The sequence below is a fragment of the Pristiophorus japonicus genome, chromosome 9, assembly GCF_044704955.1.
Source record: "Pristiophorus japonicus isolate sPriJap1 chromosome 9, sPriJap1.hap1, whole genome shotgun sequence".
Classification (NCBI taxonomy): domain Eukaryota; kingdom Metazoa; phylum Chordata; class Chondrichthyes; family Pristiophoridae; genus Pristiophorus; species Pristiophorus japonicus.
This window is the reverse complement of record NC_091985.1, coordinates 45,637,830-45,662,535: the sequence shown is the minus strand read 5'-3', so window position 1 is coordinate 45,662,535 and position 24,706 is coordinate 45,637,830. Positions and strand designations below refer to the sequence as shown.

Below are 24,706 nucleotides of genomic sequence, written 5' to 3'. Positions count from 1 at the left end.
TCACCTCCGACAATAAGTGTGAGGAACTCATGGACTTCTTTGCCTCTAAGATTACCAACCGTTCGGCCGCCTCTGCCCTTCCTTCCCTTAGCCCACCGGGCCAATCTTCCTCTAAGGAGCCCCCTGCCCTAGCCCGACCTCACATCTTTCTCCAATTTCTCGCCAATCTCCCCTCATGACCTTTCCGAGCTCATCTTGTCCATGAGACTCACTTCCTGCTTCCTTCACCCGTGTCCCACCAAATTGCTGACCACCCAGCTTCCTTTTCTGGCTCCCATGTTAGCTGACATTGTTAACGATTCTCTCTCCTCGGGGACTGTCCCCCTTTTCCTCAAATCTGCCGTCATCACCCCTCTCCGCAAAAAAACAACCCTCGATCCCTCCGTCGTTGCAAACTTACTGCTCCATCTCCAACTTCCCTTTTCTCTCCAAAATCCTTGAATGTGTTGTCGCCTCCCAAATCCGTGCCCATCTTTCCCGCAAATCCATGTATGAATCCCTCCAATCTGGTTTCTGTGCCTGCCACAGTACCGAAACGGCTCTCATTAAAGTCACAAATGACATCCTTTGTGACTGTGACAAAGGCAATCAATCCCTCCTCGTCCTTCTTCACTTGTCTGCAGCCTTTGACACGGTTGACCACTCTATCCTTCTCTAACGCCTCTCCACCGTTGTCCAGCTGAGTGGGATTGCACTCACTTGGTTGCATTCTATCTAATCGTAGCCAGAGAATCATCTGTAATAGCTTCCTTCCCGCCCTTGCATCTTTACCTCTAGTGTCCCCCAAGGATCTATCCTTGGCCCTCCTATTTCTCGTCTACATGTGGCCTCATGGCGACATCATCCAAAAGCCCTCATCCATGCCTTTGCTACCTCTAGACTTGACCATTCCAATGCACTCCTGGCTGGCCTCCCACATTCTACCCTACGTAAACTAGAGGTGATCCAAAACTCAGCTGCCCGTGTCCTAACTCGCACCAAGTCCCACTCACCCATTACCCCTGTGCTCGCTGACCTACATTGGCTCCTGGTTAAGCAATTCCTCAATTTCAAAATTCTCATCCTTGTTTTCAAATCCCTCCATGGCCTCGCCCTATCTCTGTAATCTCCTCCAACCCCAGAACCCCCCGAGATGTCTGCACTCCTCTAATTCTTCCCTCTTGAGCATCCCTGATTATAATCGCTCAACCATTGGTGGCCGTGCCTTCTGTTGCCTCTTTGACCAAGTTTTTGGTCATCTGCCCTAATTTCTCCTTCTTCGGCTCGGTGTCGAATTTTTTATCTCCTAATATTCCTGTGAAAGTGCCTTGGGACGTTTCACTACGCTATATAAATACAAGTTGTTGTTGAGTGATTATCTCGCCAGATAAGAAGTTCCTCTTCTCCATTCATGCTTTTATCCTTGTTTCCAAAGTAACATTCTACTCTATTAAAATAAAAACATTATATAATAGCCCAAATATAGCAGGCCTTTGATCTTGATTTTTACCCTATCCAGTTTTCTAATTTTGGAGGCATTTCTGGGAAATGGGTCTGGCCTGCTTTGGGGAAATGTACCTAAGTTGAAGTTGTATTTAGCTACTGATTGTTAATTTTTGTGTCATTTTGAGCCTGGTGAATTTTTGTGTTGCTTATTTTGGAATATTTGTTCCTGTTTGCTGTAACCTGTATCTTAACAACGTTCAGCTTTCTGCTTTCTTGGCCATTAATACAGAGCACAAGGTATAGGGAAAGCAAAATAGCAGGATAGGAATCTCTTTGGGTATTCCAAATGTGCTGTAAAACCTGGATGAGGAAGATGAATTGATGTGGTGAACTGGTGTCTGAGTGGGAGCAGTAACGCTTGTTGCAGGTTGCTGTGGGGTGTTGCAGCTCCAGTAGGATGGTTGTGGCTAGAATCTCTAAGTTCAGGACAGTGTAATTTCCCTGCAACAGCTAAAGTGACATCAATGCTGCCTACTCTTCAACACTTCCTCACTCCTCTCATGGTCCTGGCTTGAGTGGGAATGTGTGGCAGCTCTTTGAAAGTGCATTTTTGAAGATGTCAGTAAGTGGCAGTACTGTGCTCTGACCACTTCCCCCATGGGTGTGTGTGAGTACTTGAGTGTGAGTTTGCAAAGTGGTTGTCGAGGCATAACGGTTTTGTATTTGACTTGTCTAAATCTTTGTACGTGGAACTGTTGGCCTCCAGTGGCAATGTAGCATGTCTATGGAATGAAGACAGGTTGCAAAAATAGAACACAAGTGTGCACTAGCTTGGCAGGTAACTTTTATAAGGGTGTTGCTGATGGAAATCAGGACCACATTGTATAATGTAACAGTGCTAATTAATGTATGCAAAATGCTTACACTTACCCTGGCAGTTATTTTGTTGTCACTGAACTTTTTTTATTTGCCAGCAGGCCTAGCCAACTTTGGAGAGTTTGTTGACTTGACTCATTTTCCTTCTGCTCGGCAGCTTGGGCCTCAGGCTTTTGGGGGGCCGGGGACCTTTTGCTCTGAAGAGGTCCACTCTTTTTCACCCCACCTCCTGCAACAGGATGACAAATGCTGCAGTCTTCTCCGTGGCATTTATTGTACATGTCTGTAAAATGTCCCCTGCATCTTTACCCAGCTGGAGTGACCTTTTAAGGATTTAAAGCACCCTTTGAAGAGCAGCTAGATGGACCAATTTTCCAACTTGAAGTCACCATTTTCCATGCGCCGGGGGCTTATTCAATTGAAGTGGAGGGGTCTATTAGACCCAACTCGCCCCCATCCCCACATAAAATTTTGTCAGGATTCGAAAATCAGGGCTAATATGTTCATTTCAGATTTACAAGATTTGTAGGATTATTTTGTCAGTAGGCTTTCTTGAATTTGGCCAAGAAGTGTACATTCACCCAGCTCAGAAATACAGAATGATTGCATTTTAGTCACTTTTAACATCTTACTTCAATATAAAACTTATTTCTTATGCTTTGTTCCCAGGAGCTTATTCAAAATAGTGATACTAAGGTATATAAATAAACTAATCATGGATTGCTGCAGTCTTAATATTCTGTGCATGCTTGTAGACTGAACACAAATTGTGTTTTCCTGAGTTGAAACCACTAATTGTAACATTATTCTCAAAATTTGCCCCTTTTTTTTCTTCACTTGCTTAAAAAGCAATAGGCTTACTTGAGTTTAATATTAAAAGGCTTTTAGTCAGCATCCATTATCAGCAGGCCATTCTGCACCAATAGAATAACTCCACAATTGACAACAATGATTTTTTTTTTCTGCCTAGCACAGAATATAATTTGTGTATCATTTCATTTTTGTGTAATCAGCGTCTTTTTTTCTCTGCTATAGTTAGGTCAAGCTGCCTGACAATTTTGGGATATAGGCCTCAATTTACCATACTTACTGGAGTTGCGCCGCTTATCTACGTTCCGAGGTGCGCCGAAAAATGTTGTTGCCACTTTGGCCGCTGTCCGGCCTCTTCACTGCAGTCGTGCAGCGTGGCCAGTCGTGTTGGGGGTGGAGCCAGCGATCTGTTCTGGAAAATGTGCCGGGATGTCTGCATATGCACAGTGGAGTCCACTGGTGATGTCCGTGCATGAGTAGTAGCGCTACGAGTCTGTAACAACAGTAAGTCTTTCTCACTTTCAGAGCGTGGAGATGTTCTTCCTCCCTGTATTGCTGAGCTCCTTCAGGTAAAGTTCTCTGCATTTATTCTGCCTCCTTTGAACTGCCCGCCTCTAGCCCTCGCTGAGTGGCCACCAGGCTGTACTCAAAACTGCTGAGTTTACCCTATAGTTCTATGACAGAATATCTTGGTGAATTTGTTTGTGCATTAAGATAAAGGCTGAGGAATGGAATATCTTTTTCCTTTATGGAACTGGTTGCACTTACTACTGTCAGGTTAAGCAAATGTTTTTTGCAGTGTCGAGTTTCTATTTTTACGTAGCTTATCATTCGAGGCTGGCTGAATAAGATTGCAGAACTTATGTTAATTAGAGGCAAAGTACAGCAGGTAGGGGCAGGCAGGAGAACTGATAGTGTTCCTGCCCGTCGTGATTTCTATCAGTTCTGCCTGCCCCTAGCCCTGGCCGAGTGGCCTCCTGGTGCGTTGTCCCGCCCCTAGCCCAGGCCGAGTGGCCTCCCGGTTGATTGTCCCGCCCCTAGCCCTGGCCGAGTGGCCTCCTGGTGCGTTGTCCCACCCCTAGCCCAGGCCGAGTGGCCTCCCGGTGCATTGTCCCGCCCCTAGCCCAGGCCGAGTGGCCTCCCGGTTGATTGTCCCGCCCCTAGCCCTGGCCAAGTGGCCTCCCGGTGCATTGTCCCGCCCCTAGCCCTGGCCAAGTGGCCTCCCGGTGCATTGTCCCGCCCCTAGCCCTGGCCAAGTGGCCTCCCGGTGCATTGTCCTGCCCCTAGCCCTGGCCAAGTGGCCTCCCGGTGCATTGTCCCGCCCCTAGCCCAGGCCGAGTGGCCTCCTGCACCGGTTGGCCCGCTGCCTTTCCGGGTCGAGTTTGAAAATGAAGGTAGGACTTTCTTCAATTTTTTATTTATTATTGAATTCTTAGTACTTTTTGTTTGCAAGGTTTAGTAGTTTGTGTTGTAAAGGCTGTCTTGCTCTTTTTGCTTTGTTGCTTTAAATGTCAAAATACACACACACACTCAGTTGTAGCAAAGGCCGGATCGGGTCTTTTATTCATATGAGCCACAAAACTTCACAAGCCAACTCTCTGCTTTCAAAGGCAGCTCTCTAAGAAGTGACACACCTTTCGAGATTCCTGTGTTACTGGTGTCCGCATGTGTGACAAAAACCAGTTCCATCTTTTATACCTAAAAAGCCTTTGAACCCTTATTTCTTTGCGTAGTACATTTAGACAATTAACATGCAACGATGTAGAATTGTCCTGAACTCACGGCTAACTGCTTTCTGAATTACTATGCACAAACCAGATAATTTAACATACAGAAAATGTCATCAAATAGTAACAAGGTACACTCAAATACAGACAATGCTATGAATTACTATACACAACTCAGATGATCAGCAGAGGAGTTTCATTGGCCCCAAGTTTCGGCCCGCGCTGAAAACGGCCCCACCTCCGAGCTGGACGCCTGTTCTTCGCGCCTAAAAGTGCGCTAGAAAAAAACTTTGATATTCTCCGGCTCCTCGGAGCTCGATCTCAGCTTGGCGCGGCGCACTCTTCACAGCGGGGGGCGGAGCCAAACACTCGTGCCGATTCTGTAAGTAGTGGGGGGCGGGTCCAATTTAAATGAGCCAACGTGGTGCCGGCAACCCTACGCGTGCGCGTTGGAGCGTGCGCGCACGCGCAGTGTCAAACAAACATTGGCACTCGGCCAATTTTAAAAGGACTCGGCTGCTGTCGAGCCACTGACGCCGCCTCTTAAGCGTGGCCGAATGGCCTCAATCCTCTTGAAAAGCTGCGTGCGTCCGGTGTTGATCCTTCGGCTGCCGGCCAGCCACTGACGCTGCTCCTATCCCATGGCCGAATGGTCTCAGCCCCCTTGAAAAGCTGCGTGCCTCCGGTGTTGATCCTTCGGCTGCCGGCCAGCCACTAAGAGAATGAAGGCCTGCCTGCAGCACAGCAGCTCAGCTTGAAGGCTGCTTGCTGCCGCTGCTGGGGCTGCCGTCGAGACACTGACGCCACACTCCTGCCTGTCTCCAACATGAAAGGCCTGCCTGAAGCACAGCAGCTCGAAGGCTGCTGCTGTTTCACACAGGTAGGAACATGGTTTATTTAATCTTTTCTTTACTTATAAATTTTTATTCAGGTTGGATTTATTTGTATAATATTTGTATAAGTATAACTAAGATTGATTGTAGAATTTAATGACTTCCCTTCCCCTCCGCCCCCCCCCCACCTCGTTCCCTACGCCTAATTTGTAACCTACGCCTGATTTTCTAAAGTGTAGACAAGATTTTTTCGAGCGTACAAAAACCTTCACTTACTCCATTCTAAGTTAGTTTGGAGTAAGTTTTCACTGCCGAAACTTTGAAAACAGGCGTAAGTGGCCGGACACGCCCCCTTTTGAAAAAAAAATTCTGTTCCAAAGCGAAACTGTTCTAACTGACTAGAACTGGAGCAAACTAAATGCCGAGAATTTGAATTTCTAAGATACTCCGTTCTACAACAGTTGCTCCAAAAAATCAGGAGCAACTGAGGCCGAAACTTGGGCCCTTTGATTCCATGCATAGATTATTATTCGCATCGTCACAAGGTACACTCATTCTCAACATTTCAATGGCTAAAAGGCACTATATCGTCTAGCAGCCTCTTTCGATCCAATCTTTCTGCTTTTAATCCAAACTTCAATCTTTCAACTTTTAACCCTTTCGATCTCCAGACCGCGCGGCTGAAGCAAAGAGTTTCAGAAATGCAGGCTTGCGCTCCCACAGTTTGTACGGCTTGGTGGTTTAGGTGCAGGTCCTCTCCGCTTCCCCTCCCGCCCCTATCCCAGGCCGAATGGCCTCCGATGTACCTACCTGCGCCGATTTCTTTAGCTCTCCGCAAGGGTTTTTTGGAGTGGCCACATACGCTGGTCTAAGTAGATTTGGAGTAACTATTAGCTCACCAAAGTTGCCTAAATAGGCAGAACTGGCATAGGTGGTTGTTAACGCCCCCTTTTGAGAAAAAAAAACCTAAAAAAATCGTTACTAACTCAGTTACGCTGGTGCAAATTGATTGGGGAAAATGGTGATTTTTAAGTTACGCCAGAAAAAACAAGTTACTCCAAAATTGAGCCCACAATGTGGTGGGTGTCGCCCTCAGTGAGGTTTTTATTGTTGATATGCGGCAATGTTGGGTGGTGCTCTTGCACTGTATAAAAGACTCCAACATGTGATTGAGGGCCAGTTCATTTTTTTTCTCACCAAGGAACAAAGTTCTCTGCTCCTGCGTTTTGTGTTAAATATCATTCGTTGATGTTTTTGAAGGATATACGTTTCTGACAGTTACTTATATTTGTTGTAGAAGATTATATTTTAAAAAGTGAATTTGTTGTTTAATTGTTTAAAGTTATTTGTTTGCAAATTTTTCTTAGTTTTGAACAATGTCATGTAACTCCTGCTGCTCCTTGAGATTATTTGCTACTTGATCACAGCCTTCTTGATTAAATCTGCTGCTGGTACATTAGGAAAATAAAAGAAATCCAAAGCTTGTGTGGACTGCTGCTGGAGTGACTGCGGCAGCTGGTATCAGCCAAGGGAGGTCCCGTAAGAGGTGCTGATCAGCAGTAGTGAGTCGTTCACAGTCTCGTTGGATTACTTCTGATGGTACTAAACTGGATTAGAATTGTGGGTAGCGCAGAACAAAATGGTGGGCAGACTGCTGTGTTGAGGCTAGGAGGATCAGCATATGTGATCTCTATCCAATCGGAGGCAAGTATAGGTAATTATCAGTAAAGCACTACTGCCACTACCTCATCCAGCTTAGATTAAGCTAGCATGCCTGAATCAGTACTCATTAAAGTGAATCGTAAAATTAAAAAATATACAAATATAACAGAAAAAACATACTGACATGTTTAATAATAAAAGAAGGGCTGTAATACAGCTAGGAATTAAACAAATTGTCGAATTAAGCATGCCAGTATTTATGTTAATGGTAAGTATTTGGTATGAATGTGTAGAGAAGGGGCTGGGACTTTTTTGTTGAAATAAACAGGATGTCAATATATACGGGTTTGAGATAAGTGGGTAGGACTGTAGTAATGAACCTTTTATCACGTCCTTATCCAGAAACCAGAGAAAGATGTGAATGAAAAAATGATGATTTTGATTACATTTTTCATCTACAGAATTTTCCTTCTTTGATCCACATGACCCAGCATGCAACAGAATCCTACATGACCTTAAAACAACAGTTTCAGAATTGTTTGCTATCCTGCGTCAGTGGGTCCCACAAGTGCAGCAACAGATCGATGTGATTGGGAATGAGGTAAATTAAAAATGCATATTCCTAATTACTGTACTCTATGCAATTTGTTTTTAGCAAGGTTTGTAATGTATATTGGATATAGGAACATAACTTTGCCTCCTTGATCTTTTACGGCTGTCCGTCGATCCCTCCAGCCGAAAGCCCCCAAATACAGTGCCTCATATACCAACGTCCTGCAAGTGTGCTTGTGCAGAAGCTCTCCTAAAATTACAACCAGATTTCAGGTGCAGCAGAGAGCACATTTATTTTTCTGGTGTTTTAATGCAATGTTTTGAGCATTTTATAAAATATATCCTTAGAGACCTGCATTATATTTTCTTGAACGGTTAATGCATTTTTCTGGTAGTAGTATAAGTCAGGTGAAAAATTAAAAAGCTTCCCTGATTACAGTTTCTTAAACATGTGTGCCTAATATACTTGAATGATGATGGTTGAATTAATTGAAAATTTTATATATGCTCAAAGAAGATAAATATATGGAGGTAGAATTTCTGCTTCGGGCCCAATCGGTGATTTCAGCGCAACGGCCACTCAACACTGTGCCCATTTTGAAAAATGTTTTACCCTCCAAGTTTCCATTCAAACTCATTTGCATATCGCCAAACGCAAAATTTGCCATGAACCAGCGCAATCGGGCAGCGATATAAAATATAATTTTCTTTTAAAAGGTTTTGCTTCAAAAAATATTCTTTGATATAATTGAGAGTGATAATCTTGTAAAGTTTGATTAATACAGCTAAAAATGGACTTATCACAAAAAGTAATCATTTTAAATCAGTGTCAATCCATCAACTGGGAGTAACCTGATTTGAAATGACTGAAAATGACTTTTAAAAAAAAATACAAAACTAGTTTCAAGTTAAATTGGGGTATAATAATCAGTTCCTTAGTTTAAAAAAAATGTTTTCATTCAAAACGTACCTATTATCCTTGCTTAATCTTTGGAGCCTCCTCAAATGCCTGCAAACGAGCGCAATTAGCGGAAACTCCCAATGATGATTAATTCACCTTGGGGGCGTGGTCAGTTTTGTTGGCGGGGCTTGCTTCTGGACCGATGTTTTTAAAAGTAGTACGAAAGATCGTGGTGACTTGAGCTGTGCTGAACTCAATTTGCATTTAAAATTCTGCGATCTTTTGCACCGGTTATGCCGATATCAGGTGAATTGCACCGAGAAAACCAGTGCAATCAAGCGGAAATTCCAGGCTACTGTTCAAAATGTAATTTTCATACACAAATAGGATAAGAACATAAGAAATAGGAGCAAGAGTAGGCCATTTGGTCCCTCGAGCCTACTCCGCCATTCAATAAGATCATGGCTGATCTTCTACCTCAACTCCACTTGCCTGCACTATTTCCATATCCCTTGATTCCCTTAATATCCAAATATCTATCGATCTCAGCCTTGAATATACTCAATGACTGAGCTTCCACAGCCCTCTGGGGTAAATAATTCCAAAGATTCAGAACCTTCTGAGTGAAGACATTTCTCCTCATCTCAGTCATAGAAACATAGACAATAGGATCAATATGATCATGGCTGATCCTCCATCTCAACACCATGTTCCCGCTTTTTCCTCATACCCCTTGATGCCTTTGTTTCTAGAAATCTGTCTATCTCCCTCTTAAATATATTTAGTGACTTGGCCTCCACAGACTTCTGTGATAGAGAATTCCACAGAATGATACAGCACAGAAAGAAGCCACACGACCCGTGGTGCCTGTGCCGGCTCTTTGAAAGAGCGAGGTTCACCAGCCTCTGAGTGAAAACATTTCTCCTCATCTCGGTCCTAAATTTCCTACCCCGTATCCTGAGACTGTGACCCCTTGTTCTCGACTTCCCAGCCAGGGGAAATATCCTCCCCGCATCCAGTCTGTCCAACCCAGTCAGAATTTTGTATGTTTCAATGAGAAATCCTCTTATTCTTCTAAACTCTAGAGAATATAGGCCTAGTCTACTCAATCTGTCCTCAAAGGACAATCCCCCCCCATCCCAGGAATCAGTCTGGTGAACCTTCATTACATTCCCTTCCTTGGATAAGCAGACCAAAATTGTACACAATACTCCAGGTGCGGTCTCACCAGGGCCCTAAATAATTGCAGTAAGATTCCTCTTGTAATAAAGGCCAACATACCACTGCTTGCTGTACCTGCATGTTAACGTTCAGTGATTTGTGTACAAGCACACCCAGGTCTCTCTGAACACCCAACATTTCCCAATCTCTCACCATTTAAAAAATATTCTGCTTTTCTATTTTTCCTACCAAAGTGGATAACTTCACATTTCTCCACATTATATTCCATTTGCCATGTTCTTGCCCACTCACTTAGCCTGTCTATGGCCCCTTGAAGCCTCTTTGCATCCGCCTCACAACTTACATTCCCACCTAGCTTTGGGCTCAAGTTTTGGCCTGAGTTGCTCCTATTTTTTTTGAGCAACTAGTTTAGAATGGAGCATCTTAGAAATTGCAATTCTCGGCATTTAGCTTGCTCCAGTTCTAGTGAGTTAGAATTAGTTCCATTTTAGAACAGTTTTTTTTCTAAAGGGGGCGTGTCCAGCCACTTACGCCTGTTTTGCAAGTTTAGGCAGTGAAAACTTACTCCAAACTAACTTAGAAAGGAGCAAGTGTAGATTTTTGTACGCTCAGAAAAACCTTGCCTACACTTACAAATCAGGCGTAGGGAACGAGAGATGTGGGAGGAGTTTTACAAACATTAAACACTTCACTTTTACAAATAAAGAGCCATCATCAATAATAAATGATAAATAAATCAATAAATCAACCAATAAATCAATCAAAAAATAAATCAAGCAATCAATAAATAAGAAAATTAAGTTTCTACTCACCAACTGCAGCACCGGGAGCCCTCCAACAGCATGCTGGGATGCCCCCCCCTCAGTGTGTGTCTCTCTGTCAGTGTCTTGCTCTCTGCCTTTGTCAGTGTCTCTCTCTCTCTCTCTCTCTCTCTCTCTCTCTGTCTCTGTCTCTGCACAGTATCACTCTCTCTGTCTCTGTCAGTGTCACACACTCTGTCTCTGTCAGTGTCACTCTCTCTCTCTCTCTCTGTCAGCGGGGGGAGGGGAGGGAAGGAAGAGGAGGGGAAAGGTGGAGAGGGGGGAGAGGGGGGAGAGGGAGGAGAGGGAGGAGAGGGAGGAGAAAGGGAGAGGAGAAGAGGGGGAGGCTGAATGGGCCCTCCTGACGAGTGGAAGCCAGGCCACTGAAGACTTCGGGTGGGACCGCCTCCAGCAAGATGCCGGGTGGGCGGGCCCCGCCGCCGAATGCGGGGGGGCGGGGCGGCGGGAGAGGAAGGGGAAGGAAAAGGAAGGGGAACCGCTGAACGGGAAGGAGCTGGGGGGGGGGGGGCAGCTGGAGCTGAACGGGAGGGGGGAGGGAGGGGAGCTGAACGGGGAGGGGGGGGAGTGGGAGCTGAACGGGGAGGGGGGGGGAGTGGGAGCTGAACGGGACGGAGGGAGGGGGAGCGGGAGCTGAACGGGGGAGGGGGGAGCGGGAGCTGAATGGGAGGGAGGAGGAGGGGGAGCGGGAGCTGAACGGGGAGGGGGGGGGAGTGGGAGCTGAACGGGAGGGAGGAGGAGGGGGAGCGGGAGCTGAACGGGAGGGGTGGGGGGAGCGGGAGCTGAACGGGAGGGAGGAGGAGGGGGAGCGGGAGCTGAACAGGAGGGAGGGAGGCCCGAGTCTTCGCCCGGTAAGTTTTCGGCGCCCTTTTGCGCCGTTCTTAGAGGGTGGGAACTTGGGCCCTTTGTATCAGCAGCAAACTTGAATATATTACATTTGGTCCCCTCATCCAAATCGTTGATATATATTGTGAATAGCTGAGGCCCAAGCACCAGTCCTTGTGGTACCCCACTAGTTACAGCCTGCCAACCCGAAAATGACCTGCTTATTCCTATTCTCTGTTTTCTGTCTGTTAACCAATCCTTAATCCCATAAGCCCTAAATCTTTTTAATAACCTCTTGAGTGGCACCTTATCAAATGCCTTCTGAAAATCCAAATACAACACATCCACTAGTTCCCACTTATCTATTCTGCTAGTTACAACCTCAAAAAATTAACAGGTTTGTCAAACATGATTTCCCTTTCATAAACTGTCTTTATCCCATCCTGGGCTCTACCCTATTACCACATCCCTAATGATAGATGTCAGCTTACTGGTCTGCAGTTCCCTGCTTTCTCTCTCCCTCCTGTATTAAATAGTGGGGTTACATTGCCACCTTTTGGAAGATGACAACCATTATTTCTAAATCCACCTCTTTCAAAACCATAGGATATAGGTCATCAGTTCCAGGGGATTTATCTGCTCTCAGTCCTATTAATTTCTCCAGTACTATTTTTTTTACTAATACTAATTTCTTTCAGTTCCTCATCCTCACTAGACCCTTGGTTCTCCACTATTTCTGACAAGTTTTTTGCGTCTTCTTCCGTGAAGACAGAGACAAAGTATTTGTTTAATTTCTCTGCCATTTCCTTATTCCCCATTATAATTTCTCCTGTCTCAGCCTGTAACGGACCCACATTTACTTTTGCTAATCTTTTCCTTTTTACATATCTATAGAAACCTTTACAGTCTGTTTTTATGTCTCGATAGTTTACTCTCATTCGATTTTCCCTTTCTTTATCAATTTCTTGGTCTTCCTTGCTGAATTCTAAAATCCTCCCAGTCCTCAGGCTTACTATTTTTGGCAACCTTATAAGCCTCTTCCTTTGATCTAATACTATTTTTAACTTCTCATGTTAGCCACTGTTGGACCACTTTTCCTGTGGGATTTTTGTGTCTTAAAGGAATGTATGTTTGTTGTAAATTATGTATTCTTTAAATGCTATCCATTGTTTGTCTGCTGTCATACCTTTTAATGTAGTTTCCCAATCTACCGTAGCCAACTCTCCCCTCAATACCTATGTAGTTTGCTTTGTTTAGATTTAAGATCCTAGTTTCAGATTCAACTAAATCATTTTCAAACACAATATAAAATTCTGTCATATTATGGTCACTCTTCTCTAAGGCCCTTTTACTAGAAGCTTATTAATTAACCTTTTCTCATTGCACAATACTAGATCTAAAATAGTCTGTTCCCTAGTTGGTTCCTCAACATACTGATCTAGAAAACTATCGTATACATTCCATGAATTCACCCTCTACACTATTGCTGCAAATTTGGTTTTCTCATTCTATATGTCAATTTAAAGTCCCCCATGATTACTGTATTGCCATTATTATATGCGTTTCTAATTTCCTGATTTATACTCTGCCCTACATTACAACTACTGTTTGGGGGCCTGTAAACAATTTCCACCGATGTTTTCTGCCCCTTGCTGTTTCTTAGTTCCACCCAAGATTATCCTTCTTGATTTTGGGAGCTTAAGATCCTTTCTCTCGACTGTCTTTATCCCATCCTTTATTATCAGGGCTACCCCTCCTCACTTTCCATTTTGCCTATCTGTTTTAAAAGTTAAGTATCCTGGAATATTTAGTTCCCAAACTTGGTCACTTTTCAACCAAGTCTCCGTAATGGCTATTAAATCAAACTATTAATTTCTATCTGCACTATTAATTCATCTATTTTGTTGTGACTGCTTCGTGCATTCAGCTATAGTGCCTGTAGCTTTGACTTCTATTCTTCTCTGATGTCACCTTAGCCACTGATACCTTATTACCTTTGTTACTCTCTCTGACCCACTCTGCTTATTTTTACCCCAAACTCTGCTCTAGAGTCTTGACATTTCTCTGGCTGCTTTTAAATTTACTCTTTCATGAATCTTCTCCCCCCCCTCCCATTAGTTTAAAGCCCTGTCTACTGCCTTAGTTATTTGGTTTGCCAGGATACTGGTCCCAGCCCGGTTTAAGTGGAGCCCATCCCAACGGAACAGCTCCCTCTCTCCCCAGTACTGGTGCCAATGCCTCATGAACTGAAACCCCTTCCTCCCACACCACTTTTTGTGCTACGCATTTAAACCTCTATTCTGTTTGTCCCTATGCCAATTTGCACGTGGCTCAGGTAACAATCCAGAGATTATTACCTTTGATGTCCTGCTTTTTAATTTGGATCCTAGCTCCTCAAACTCCCTTAGTAGAACCTCATTACTGGTTCTACCCATGTCATTGGTTCCAACGTGAACCACGACAACTGTATCCTTCTCCTGAACCACAAAGAGATATCACTAACCCTGGCACTGGGCAGGCAATACAACCTCCGGAACTCCCTGTCACGGCTGCAGAGAACAGTATCTATCCTCCTCACTATACTGTCGCCTACCACTACCAATACCACTACCACATTCCTTTTTACACTCTCACCCTCCTCCCCGTCCCCCACACACACACATACACTTGAATGGCTTCCTGTGCCACGGTGCCATGGTCAGTTTGCCCATCCTCCCTGCAGTCCTTGTTGTCATCCATACAGGCAGCAAGTACCTCGTACCTGTTGGATAAGGTCAAGGGCTGAGGCCCCTCCTTCACTACATCCTGGGTCCCCATACCTTCTTGACTTGTAGTCACACCCTCCTGTCCCTGACAATTGATGAACTCTAAAGTACTGCTTAACCTAAGGGGTGTGACTGCCTCCTGGAACAAAGTATCTAGGTAACTCTCCCCCTCCCTCATGCATCGTAATGTCTGCAGCTCGAAGTCTAGCTCAACAACTCTGAGCCGAAGTTCCTCAAGCTGCAGGCATTTAACGCACTTTAATCCACTTTAATAACCTAGCGAACAAAGGAGCTGTAATACTCACCAAGCAATCACCACTTGCTGTCCTGAGAGGTCACTCTTAGATTTTTTTTCTCTCCCCTTGGCTCTTTATTTCCCTGGCTCCGCTCTGTCCCCGACCAGGTCCGCTCTCGCCGCTGCTCTCGGTGAGTTTTGATAAATATAGATTGAGCTACAATATTGCCACTATTAAGATGTGGAGGAGACGGGGTGTCCGGGGGTGGGGGGGTGAATGGCAATGGATAGTGGATGTTTATGGATAGTTCAGTGACTCTGCAATTCACAAAGCTCAAATGAAACTGAAACTTGTAAGAGGAGATTTTCCTAGGTTCAGCTGCACTGGATCACCTCAGCGCAGCGATTACTGGAATATTGAGAGAGTTGGAGCACACGCGAGTAAAGAAACCTACTTGATTTTTTTTACAGGGAAAGTTAAGCAGGGTCCTTTGCAGCTGTGTGTCCTAACCAATGCTCCCGCTTATAATTTGTTTGGGAGCACGGCCCCTTTAAGTGACTGCGCGGCCCATTCAATATTGAAAAAGCCTGTTCTGTGCTGTGTGAGACCGGCAGAGAGCTACGCGGCTGCTCAGCTTTTAGGGAACGTTGGTCCTAACGCGCTCGAATTTTTCCAATTTTCCAGGCAATATTGTGACTGGGTTCTGACCCAGAAAAATCTCTCCATACAAGTTTCAGTATCATCATCATAGGCAGTCCCTCGAAATGAGGATGACTTGCTTCCACGGCAAAAAAAAGGATGAGTTCACAGGTGTTTTGAGTGAAGAACCCGAACTACATCCTGAAGGGTGGAAGATGCCTGTGTGTGGATTTTTTTAACGTGTGGTGGTTGTTGCACACCAGTCACCACACGGGCTTGACAGAGCTAGGTCTTAGTCCAGTGGCAAGAATTATCTAAGACAACTGGAGACCTGCTCTGCTGCACGGACCTAATGCGCACACATATCGCAGTGTGGGCTGGCCCGTGCTGCCCCTGGGCTCCTGGCCCCGAACTCGCACCTCCCCTGGGCCCCGATCACATCCCTCCACAGTCTCTCACAGCTCCTTTGCCCCAATCTCGCCACTCCTGCTGTATCTGCCCACGCTCCAATCACCGACCTGGACCTTGCTGACATCACTCTTCGCTGCCGTTGCCCTCCTGCACCAGCTCGCGCTGTACCTTGCAGTGGCATGCCTCCACTCTGCCCATGGCCGCCGCTCGCTGCTCCTTTTATGGCCCCGACCTGCCGCTGATGATCAGTAAGAAGATCCATGTATAACAGTCTCACCTAGATCAAGTATGATTAGGAGAAACATTTTGTTGTGTGTTTTGTTTTTAATGGCTGATTATGGATGAGGATTGTCTTAACAGAGAGCATAGCCTCATATTTCTCAGTTGATTGTGGGTGATTAGTTTTCATGTGAAATAAAGTCAAGAAAGCAAATAAACTTTCTATCTTTTTGTTCCTTATATAACTGCTTTAGATTCTGAGCCGAGGATGCCATGTGAATGACAGAGATGGATTGACCGATATGACGCTGCTACATTACACCTGTAAGGCTGGGGCTCAAGGAATTGGTGAGTTGTACCTCAAATATTTCTTCTTATGTGGATTTTTTATTAACATTTTCCTTTGTACCCTTTTCTTTCCTTATTGTCTTTTGCTTCAGTGCTTCCTCTTATGGCATCACCATTCTCTGACTGGAATATTTCCTATTTTAGTAACAGATATGATAGTTATGAGAATAAAGTGGCTGATATTTGTTTCAGTTGTGATCATGCCAGTCGTCCATCCATCCTAATCAAATAATTATGTTTATGTTGTAAAAAGTACATAGTGCAGGAGAATCCGCTTTCATGGGCATATTCAATCTCGGAAGTTGAAAGTTTGGGAAAAATAAAATTTTCCACAGTCCAAAGATAAAACATAATTTTAAATCCTGGTACTCATTGCTGAAATGTGATTGTTCATCTGTGTGTCTTGTAAACAACATACATTACTTTTATACTTGCATGAACAAATTTCTAAAGTATGAGAACGTTAGAATTACATTGAATTTTATAGCACATACAGTTGATTCGGCCCAACAGGTCTATGCCGATGTTTATGCTCCACATGAGCCTCCCCCCCACCTACTTCTTCCAATCCTATTAGCTTCCGGTACTAATTACATCTACGTAATAGTAAAAGTGAAAGCAGTCCAATGTTAATGGGCTGGAATTCCCGGTGCTGGGCTTACCGCGGGCACATGCCTGAAAATAAGAAAAAAGATCCGCACCTACCTTTTGCTCCTGCGCCCTCCAGCGATTCCGGTCGGAGACCTCCTCTCCCTGCGCATCGGAGCGCGTTCACGTCTTGGAGCGAGAAGCTGGAGTCACGTGGCAGTGGACAGCCAATGAAGGTAAAGTATTCTCATTCATAATAACGGGAACTCCGTAAGAGTTCTCATTATTATGAATGAGAACCCCCCCCCCCCGCCCCACCAACACCCAAACAATTATAAAAAAAAAACATAAAGATCTCACATATTTAACATTAATTTAAATTAAAGTTAATGAAATGTGTTAGAAAAAATAATATATTTTTTGGATTTTTTTAAAAGTGTAATTAGGGTTTAAAATAAACTTACCTTAGTGGACAGGGTTTTTAACATAAAAATGTGTTTTTAAATTTTATTTTTATATGTTATGTTTTAAAACTCTTACGCTGGTAAAAGTAGGCTATGCGCCTGTTTTCACCAGGCGCAAGAGTTTGAAGGACATTCGCTGGGCAAGAGTTGGGCAAATAGCGCAATCTCGCTCATGCGAATGCCCTTCTCCCGAAGATGCGGCAGAGATGGCAAGCTAAATCTTGATAGATCGGAAAAGCCGGTTATCGGCGCTTACGCATTGTGTGCTGAAAACCGGCTTTTGCGATGCTTTCCTGGATCTGTACGCATTCCGTATGGACCTGGTGAGGCCACAATTTCACGCCCATTAACATTTTAAAAACAAAATGCAACCTAAAATGCCTAATTGAGTTACATTTGTAGCATGTTGATGGCAAAGCTTAAGTATACAAGTTTCATCAACATTTACTCATTCTCCATGCTTAGACTTTGTCTACAGTCTAAGAGCCCACTGTAGTGCTTCCTAAATCTTTTTCTGGTATACTATTAGTCTAGGAAGTTGAAGTGTCAGTCCAGGATATAAAAATCCTAGGGATAATCTTGTTTGATAATGGTATTCAGATTTTGTAATGTCATTGCATACTTGCCTACGGTGGCACATCATACCACTACATATCTATAAAAGTGTGGGATGAGATTTTTGGCAATGGTTTAGCATCTCAAATGCTGTAGTAAATTTCAGACCTGATTGTGTAGCTGATTTTCCACACATTTGTAGATAGGCTAAGTGAGTGGGCAAAAATGTGGCAGATGGAGTATAATGTGGGAAAATGTGAGGTTATCCACTTTGGCAGAAAAAATAAAAAAGCAAATTCTAATTTAAATGGAGAAAAATTGCGAAGTGCTGCAGTACAGAGGGACCTGGGGGTCCTTGTGCATGAAACACAAAAATGCCGGTACAGCAAGTAATCAGGAAGGCAAATGGAATGTTGGCCTTTATTGCAAGGGGGATGGAGTATAAAAGCAGAGAAGTCCTGCTACAACTGTACAGGGTATTGGTGAGGCCACACCTAGAGTACTGCGTCCATTTTTGGTCTCCGTATTTAAAGAAGGATATAGTTGCATTGGAGTTGTTCAGAGAAGGTTCACAGGTTTATTCTGGAGATGAGCGGGTTGACTTATGAAGATAGGTTGAGTAGGTTGGACCTATACACATTGGAGTTCAGAAGAATGAGAGGTGATCTTATCGAAACATATAAGATAATGAGGGGGCTCAACAAGGTGGATGCAGAGGTGGATTATTTCCCTTATAGGGGAAAATAAAGCTACGGGTCATTTAAAACTGAGATGAGGAGAAATTTCTTCTCTGAGGGTTGTAAATCTGTGCAATTCTCTGCCCCAGAGAGCTGTGGAGGCTGGGTCATTGAATATATTTAAGGCGGAGATAGCCAGATTTTCGAGCGATAAGGCAATAAAGGGTTATGGGGAGCGGGCAGGGACGTGGATCTGAATCCAAGATCGGATCAGCCATGATCTTATTAAATGGCGGAGCAGGCTCGAGGGGCCAAGTGGCCTACTCCTGCTACTATTTCTTATGTTCTTATATACAGCAAATACATTTAAGAGGTACAAATTAAAATGTATTGTTAAAAAAGTGCATTGAGACAATTCCAATTTAGTTTTTACAATAGTAGCATTTAGGATAGCACCAGAATCTTGGATAAGTTGGTGACTTAGGTTGCAAAAATGATGCTCATGTATTGCCACAATGTGGGTTTAAGCAAGTGATCCAACATGTACTGAATTTTCAGTCTTGGTCAGGCTATCTTGTCAAACCGTAAACAGAACCTAGGTACTTCACTGGAAGTGGTGAGGAAAGGAAAGTTGAAAGATGAGTTCTTGTAACATGTACAGCAACTGCCACTGGCAGAGGTGTTGGAGCAGGTCACCTCCTTGCCCAAAGAGGGCTTTTTAAATAACCAAGAGGAACTTGCATTATTTAGGCCACTTTGATGCAGCTAAAAAGTAATATTAATTATAAATAAGAGCAATATATTTGTATTCATCAGGCAATTACAGATTCCGTTTAATTCCTACCAGAATTTATTTTGTATAGAAAGTAACTTTTTATTGATGACTGAAATTCTATCATCTATTTATGAATAAAATAATGATTAAAATATCTTTCGGATGAGACGTTAAACTGAGGCTCCATCTTCACTCTCAAATGAATGTTAAAGATCCAACGGCACTATTTGAAGAAGAGCAGGTGAGTTCCCTCAGTGTCCTGGCCAAAATGTATTCCTCAACCAGCACCTAAAACATATAAATGGTCATTTATTTATTTGCTGTTTGTGGGAACTTGCTGTGCTCAAATTGGCTACTGCGTTTCCTGTATTACAACAGTGCTTATACTTCAAAAGAACTTCATTAGCTGTAAAATGCTTTGGAATGTTCTGAAGTTGTGAAAGGTGTTGTGTATAAGTCTGTCTTTATTTTATGTAGGATTTCTCTTGCTGTAGTGTACTAATACACTTGTTGAGCTTTCAGAAAGACTGCCTCTTTCATCTTTGGACCATATATTGGTACTACTCATTGCCACAACAGCCACTTAAATGCTATCAGTAGTTGCCTCCTGATTGGTTAGCATTTCTCAGTAACTGAGATTTCTAATGTCCAAAATAAGGTATTAAATAATTTAGAAAAAAATTCATATTTCACAATAATGTGACTAACATTTATCTATTGAATTTTTTTTGTCCATTAATACATTCATTAAAGTTTTACTAAAGGCTGGGCTTGGACTTGATATTTTTACCCTTGACACTGCTTCTGTTAGCTGAAGACAGACCTTGCAGTTTTAGCATGTACATAATTCTTAAGATGTATCAGTAACATTTAATCAACCAAATCTTAGGTGCCAGGCCATTGGCCTGGCCGAAACCCTCCCTAGTGGCCCAGTGGGCTGAAGTTTTAAAAACACGGATGCTCTCCCCTTTAAGTGAAGGGGACAGCCGTGGTGACACAGGGCTGTGATGACGTCATTGCGGTGGTGACACCGCGCCCCGCCCCCCAACTTCCGCCCCTCATTTCCTGTCACTGCCACGTTTTTGCCCCTTGGGTGTTGTCACTGCCCCCATTATGACCGCTTCCTGATCAAAACAAAAGAAAACAAAGCCAAATATCACGCAAGAGGCAACCTGACCGCAGCTGTGGTAAAAAAACATCGAAACGGGGTGGCACTGTTCACTGACATCTTCCATGTTACTTCGCTGTGTCATATCATTTGTGGCATGACTTATCACCCCTGAAGCTCAGAATGCTCTTTTTGAGTTATATTTTTATTTTTCCAGGAGATGCAGAGATTGCTGCCAAGTTTGCTTCACAGTTGATTGACATAGGAGCTGATGTCACTCTCCGTAGCCGTTGGACAAACATGAATGCTTTGCACTATGCAGCTTATTTTGATGTCCCTGAACTAATAAGAGTAGTTCTGAAGGATGCAAATGCTGGAGGTAAATAAATTTATACTTAGTTTTAAGGGGAAAATGTAGGCTTTCTTTTATAACTACATATTTATCGGTATTTGTATTAGAGATACAGTGAAGCTTGTAAATTACAGACACCTAAGGGACTAGCATCAGCTGTCCTTTTTTTTACAGATGTCCTTATTTTCAAAATGTTGACTGTATGCTCTGTAACAATGTCCCCAACAATCTTGAAGAACCAGTTGAGATTATGATCAGCACCTAATCAGCTGCAACAATGTTAAGAACATAAGTTTGTAAGCAGATGTAACAACAAACCTGATGTGCCAAGTACAGTAGCTGTACAGTTGAACCTGTTCCTAATGACACTTTCAGATGACAGACAACTGTACTGCATAGGGCTGGGTGCATGCACATCTTCTGAGCCTGCGTAGGGTCGGGTGCCTCCACATCTTCGGGTGTGCGTTGTCAATATGGTTGATTTTTGGAAGCAGCTGCAGAGGTGATTCAAACCTGATACCAGCAGGAACAGCGGCTGTGGGGGGAATCGAACCCTGATACCAGCAGGAACAGCGGCTGTGGGTGGAATCAAACCCTGATACCAGCAGGGACAGCGGCTGTGGGGGGAATCAAACCCTGATACCGGCAGGAACAGCGGCTGTGGGGGGAATCAAACCTCGATACCAGCAGGAACAGCGGTTGTGGGGGGAATCGAACCCTGATACCGGCAGGAACAGCGGCTGTGGGGGGAATCAAACCTCGATACCAGCAGGAACAGCGGTTGTGGGGGGAATCGAACCCTGATACCGACAGGAACAGCGGCTTTGGGGGATTCAAACCCAGATACCGACAGCGGCTTTGGGGGATTCAAACCTTGATACCGGCAGAGATGGGGGTTGCAGGGGGGGGATTTAAACCCCGGGGACCATGAAGGAGTCAGTGTTGAAATCCATGGGCTCTGAGGCCTGTAGCAGTTTGATGCAGTTCCTTTTAGTTGGAGTGCTTCAGCAAGTGTACTTTGAGGAAAAATGGTTTGTCGCTGAAATGATTCGGTTATTTCTGAGTGCATGTTCCTGTTCCTTGTATACACCTGTCGCTATTCTCCATAATGTTCTTTCCATTTCCTCCAGTGGCTTTTTTCATCTTCCAGGCATTGCTGCTTCCTCTTTTATCTTTTAATCAGCCCTTTCCCTTCATCCAGAAGGTTAGCGGACCTCTCTCTGTCCCCCAAAGGTGCTGGAAGTCCAGCAGGTTCAGGCTGCCCGTCTCGAGGCTGAAGTCCACCTTGCTGCTATCTTTTTTTACTCACCATAGCTGGAGACAGAATTGGGAGAGTACCCCATGATGTTCCAGTTCATGAAAAGTGTTTGGAAAGCGTGATCTTGTATTCCTCTTCCAGGTGAAACAGCGATTTTACTTATTCTTCTTTCAATTTAGTATACTGTATTCGCTGCTCACGATGTGGTCTCCTCTATATTGGGGAGATAATCATCATAGGCAGTCCCTCGAAATCGAGGAAGACTTACTTCCACTCTAAAAGTGAGTTCTCAGATGACTGAACAGTCCAATACGAGAACCCACAGTCTCTGGTGGGGAGACTAGATGCAGAATTGAGTGACTGCTTTGCAGAACACCTCCGTTCAGTCCGTAAGCGTGACCCCGAGCTTCTGGTCACCTGTCACTTTAATTCCCCGCTCCACTCCCACTCTGACCTCTCCGACCTCGGCCTCTTACACTGTTCCAATGAAACTCAACGCAAGCTCGATGAACAACACCTCGTCTTTCGTTTAGGCACTTTACAGCCTGGACTCAACATCGAGTTCAACAATTTCAGACTGTCACCTCTGCCCATATTTTTTTTCCCTTTCCTCCCATTTTTTTGAACAAACCCCCCCCCCCCGCCGCCTTTTATTTCTCGTTCCCATGGCAGCTGGTGATGATTCTGCCATTCACACCCCATCTAAACTCATCTTTTGTTTCCTAACTTGTGCCATTACCATCTCATTTTTGCCTATCATCCCTTTTGTCTCTTAAATCACTCCTGCCTTCCACCCTATCACATAAGAACATAAGAAATAGGAGCAGAGTAGGCCATTTGGCCCCGAGAGTCTGCTCCGCCATTCAATAAGATCATGGCTGATCTGATCCTGGCCTCAACTCCAATTCCCTGCCCGCTCCCCATAACTTTTGACTCCCTTATCATTCAAAACTCTTGTCTATCTCCACCTTAAATATATTCAATGTCCCAGACTCCACAGCTCTCTGGGGAACAGAATTCCAATGATTCACGACCCTCCGAGAAGAAATTCCTCCTCCTTTCCGTTTTAAATGGACGACCCCTTATTCTGAAATTCTGCCCCCAGTTCGCGATTCCCCCATGAGGGGAAACATCCTCTCTGCATCAACCCTGTCAAGCCCCTTCAGAATCTTATATGTTTCAATAAGATCACCTCTCATTCTTCTAAACTTCAATGAGTATAGGCCCAACCTGCTCAACTTTTTTCATAAGCCAACCCTTTCATCTCAGGAATCAACCTCGTGAACCTTCTCTGTACTGCCTCCAATACAAGTATATCCCTCCTTAAATAAGGAGACCAAAACTGTACACATTACTCCAGGTGTGGTCTCACCAATGCCCGCTATAATTGTAGCAGGACTTCCTTACTTTTATACTCCATCCCCCTTGCAATAAAGGCCAACATTCCATTTGCCTTCCTAATTATTTGCTGTACCTGCATGCTAACTTTTTGTGTTTCATGTACAAGGACCCCTGATCCCTCGGTACCTCAGCATTTTGTAATCTCTCCCCACTTAAATAATAACTTGCTTTTTATTTTTCCCACCAAAGTGGATAACCTCACATTTTCCCACATTATACTGCATCTGCCAGATTTTTGTCCACTCACTTAGCCTGTCTATATCCCTTTGTAGATTCTTTGCGTTCTCCACACAATTTGCTTTCCCACCTATCTTCGTACCATCAGCAAATCTGGTTACATTACACTCGGTCCCTTCATCCAAGTCATTAATATAAATTGTAAATAGTTGAGGCCCCAGCACTGATCCCTGCAGCACCCCACTAGTCACTGCTTGCCAACCGGAAAATTAACCATTTATTCCGACTCTCTCTTTTCTGTTGGCTAGCCAATCCTTTATCCATGTTAAAATATTACCCTTAACCCCGTGAACTTTTATCTTGTGCAGTAACCTTTTATGTGGCACCTTATTGAATGCCTTCTGAAAATCCAAATACACGACATCTACTGGCTCCCCTTTATCCACCCTGCTCGTTACATCCTCAAAGAACTCCAGCAAATTTATCAAACATGACTTCCCTTTCATAAAACCATGCAGACTCTGCTTGACTGTATTATGATTTTCTAAATGTCCTGCTACCACTTCCTTACTAATTAAATCCAGTATTTTCCCAATTACAGATGTTACTGCCTCCTTCCTTAAATAGGGGCATTACATTTGCAGACTTCCAATCCGCTGGGACGCCTCCAGAATCCAGGAAATTTTGGTAGATTACAAACAATGCATCCACTATCTCTGCAGCCACTTTTAAGATCCTAGGATGCAGGCCATCAGGTCCAGGGGACTTGTCCACCTTTATTCCCATTAGTTTGCCTAGTACTTTTTCTCTAGTGATAGTGATTGCTTTTAGCTCCCCCCTCCCAATAGCCTCTTGATTATCATTTATTGGGATGCTTTCAATGTCTTCTACCGTGAAGACCAATACAACATATTTATTCAAAGTCTCTGCCATTTCCCTGTTTCTCATTATTAATTCCCCAGTCTCATCCTCTAAGGGACTAAAGTTTACTTTAGCTACTCTCTTTCTTTTGATATACCTGTTGAAGCTCTTACTGTTTGTTTTTATATTTCTTGCTAATTTACTCTCTTAAACTATCTTCCCTCTCTTTATTATTTTTTGTGTCGTCCTTTACTGGTTTCT

The 24,706-nt window shown here is 43.9% G+C and overlaps 1 protein-coding gene across 5 annotated transcripts in view; it reads left to right on the top strand.

Moving 5' to 3' along the window:
* The window catches only part of LOC139273030 (CAP-Gly domain-containing linker protein 4-like), a 372,964-nt gene that overhangs the window by 34,164 nt on the left and 314,094 nt on the right, over positions 1–24,706 (top strand). For all 5 annotated transcript variants that reach the window (XM_070889311.1, XM_070889307.1, XM_070889309.1 and 2 more), the window contains exons 3-5: positions 7,795–7,934; positions 16,136–16,229; positions 20,614–20,775. In XM_070889311.1, the coding sequence (XP_070745412.1) occupies positions 7,795–7,934; positions 16,136–16,229; positions 20,614–20,775 (396 nt within the window). The remainder of the gene's footprint in view (positions 1–7,794; positions 7,935–16,135; positions 16,230–20,613; positions 20,776–24,706) is intronic.